We start from the raw sequence: 2,458 nt of genomic DNA, 5'->3' as shown, positions 1-2,458 counted from the left end.
CCTTTTGAGCCTTAATTTCTTTTCCAGACAACTTATCATTCTCGTGGTTTATCATTTATTCTTGATGACGTCGAATCTTTTCTAAAATTTTCGGCTAAAAAGTCATTGCATACATTACCTCACTTCTCATTTCTGGAATTCACACTTCTATTTCCAACTTCCCAAAATCCTTTATTAATTCCTCAGATGAATTTTAACACATTCAACCCTTATTTACGGCTTAGCGCATCTGCTACAACATTCGCCTTTCCGGGAGGATAACTGATACTACCGTCGTAATCTTTGATCAATTCCAACCATCTCCTTCACCACATAGTCAATTCTTTCTACGTAATAATATACTTTAAGCTTTTGTGGTCCATATAAATCTCACACTTTACACCATACGAATAATGCCTCCAAATCTTAAGGGCAAACATAATAGCTGCTAATTCTAGATCATGCGTAAGATATTTCTGCTCATATGGCTTTAATTTCCTTGTCACAGATACTATCACTTTCCTGTGTTGCATCAACACACAACCAAGCCCTTTATACGAAGGATCGTTGTAGATCACAAACTTACATTTTCGTCGGGTGAAACCTACACTGATGCGGTTACCAACCTTTTCTTTAACTTTTAAAAGCTTCATTCACACTTATCCGTCCAAACAAACTTTTCATTCTTCCTTGTCAACTTAGTCAATGGGACAGCAATCTTAGAAAAATCTTGTACAAATCTCCTGTAATACCTCGATAATCCAAGAGAGCTTATGACTTCTATAGGAGTCTTAGGCCTATCCCAATTCGTCACATCTTCTATTTTAGTTGGGTCCACTTTTAATACCTTCATTGTTAACTACATGTCCAAGAAATTGAACTTCCTTTAACCAAAACTCACATTTCAAAAACTTTGCATATAACTTCTCTTTCCTCAAAATCTCCAAAAACATCCTCAAATGTTCCATATATTCTCCCTCCGTCTTGGAGTATATCAAGATATCATCAATAAAAAAATACGATCATGAACTTATCCAAATATTTCTTGAATACTCTATTCCTGATATCCATAAATGCAGCTGGCGCATTTGTCAATCCAAACGCGATCACAAGAACTCATAGTGTCCATATCTTGTTCGAAACGCCGTCTTGGGTATATCGTCCGCTTAATCTTCAGCTGATGATAACCAGATCTTAAGTCAATCTTTGAGGAACAAGTAGCTCCTTCCAATTTATCAAAGCAAGTCGTCGATTCGCGATAGAGGATACTTATTCTTATTCCTCAACTCATTCAATTCACGATAATTGATACACAGCCTCAGACTTTCATCTTTCTTATTTACAAATAGCACCGGTGCACCCCTCAGGGATACACTCAGGAAAATAACTCCTTTATCCAGCAATTCCTGCAACTACGTCGCTAACTCTTTTATCTCGACATGCATCATTCGATATGGAACTTTCGATATTGATTCCGTTCCAGGATCCAAACCAATCGTAAACTCGACCTGTCGATCTGGAGGTAGTCCAAGTAGTTCATCTAGAAACACATCGGGAAAATCTTTAACTACTGGACTATCTTTAATCCTTAAGGACTCACTTTCTACATCCTTCAGATGTGCTAAATACGCTTCACACCCATGTTGTAACAATCTCTTCATTTGGATAGCCATTAGAAACTTCTTCTCTTGCTTATTTCCTTTGAATATCACTTCAATACCATCCTTGGTCTCTAATTTCACTTTCTTGCTTCTAAATTCGATTTGCACATAGTGGTTTGAAAACCAATCCATCCCTAATAGAACGTTGAATTCTCCTAACTTAAAAAAAGATAATTCAGCGGAAAAGTGCCGACCTTCTATAATCCTATCGCAAATGGGACATATTCTCTTGGCAGTAACTCTTTCTTGATTCGTTACTTCTTTAATCAAATTAGGTTCGAGAGGGTATGCAACAAACTTTAATCTAGCAATAACACTTTCAGCAATAAAGGATCTAGTTACTCCAAAATCTATTAACACTTTAACCTCTACTGATTTTATATCAAGCATACATGCCACCACATCCGCATTCTGCACAACATTTTTCATTGTCATGTTGAATGTTCTTACCCTTGGTTGAGCTGCTAGTGCTGCAGACGGCGATGGTCCAGTAATCCTAAGCACATTCGCCTTCTGAACAAGCCCCTTACAGTTCCTTGACATATGGCCCACCTTTCCATATTTAAAATAAGTCAATTCCATCTTCCCTGTTTCACTTGGGCATTCCGTCGAATATTGACCTTCTTGATTATACTTAAAACAAATCACGTCTTCTTGTCTCAGATTCAGAAACCTCATCTTCAACTGGTCTTGCATATAATTTGGAAAATACTTCTCTAAAACATCTTCGTAAACTTCTCCTAGATTATAAATTTTCCTTCAAGCAGCGCCTTTGAAGATTTCTACCTATAACCTTCCTCAACCTAAAGGTAATAACT

At 37.1% G+C, this 2,458-nt stretch overlaps 1 protein-coding gene across 1 annotated transcript; it reads right to left on the bottom strand.

Annotated features, from left to right (window-relative positions):
- Nucleotides 1-1,391: 1,391 nt before the first annotated feature.
- Nucleotides 1,392-2,222, bottom strand: LOC141690568 (uncharacterized). Its single transcript, XM_074495356.1, has one exon. The coding sequence runs from the start codon at nt 2,220-2,222 to the stop codon at nt 1,392-1,394; it is 831 nt and encodes a 276-aa protein (XP_074351457.1).
- Nucleotides 2,223-2,458: the final 236 nt, after the last annotated feature.

The sequence above is a fragment of the Apium graveolens genome, chromosome 10, assembly GCF_009905375.1.
Source record: "Apium graveolens cultivar Ventura chromosome 10, ASM990537v1, whole genome shotgun sequence".
Classification (NCBI taxonomy): Eukaryota; Viridiplantae; Streptophyta; class Magnoliopsida; order Apiales; family Apiaceae; genus Apium; species Apium graveolens.
The sequence above is the reverse complement of the archived record's forward strand: the minus strand, read 5'-3'. Positions and strand labels throughout refer to the sequence as shown.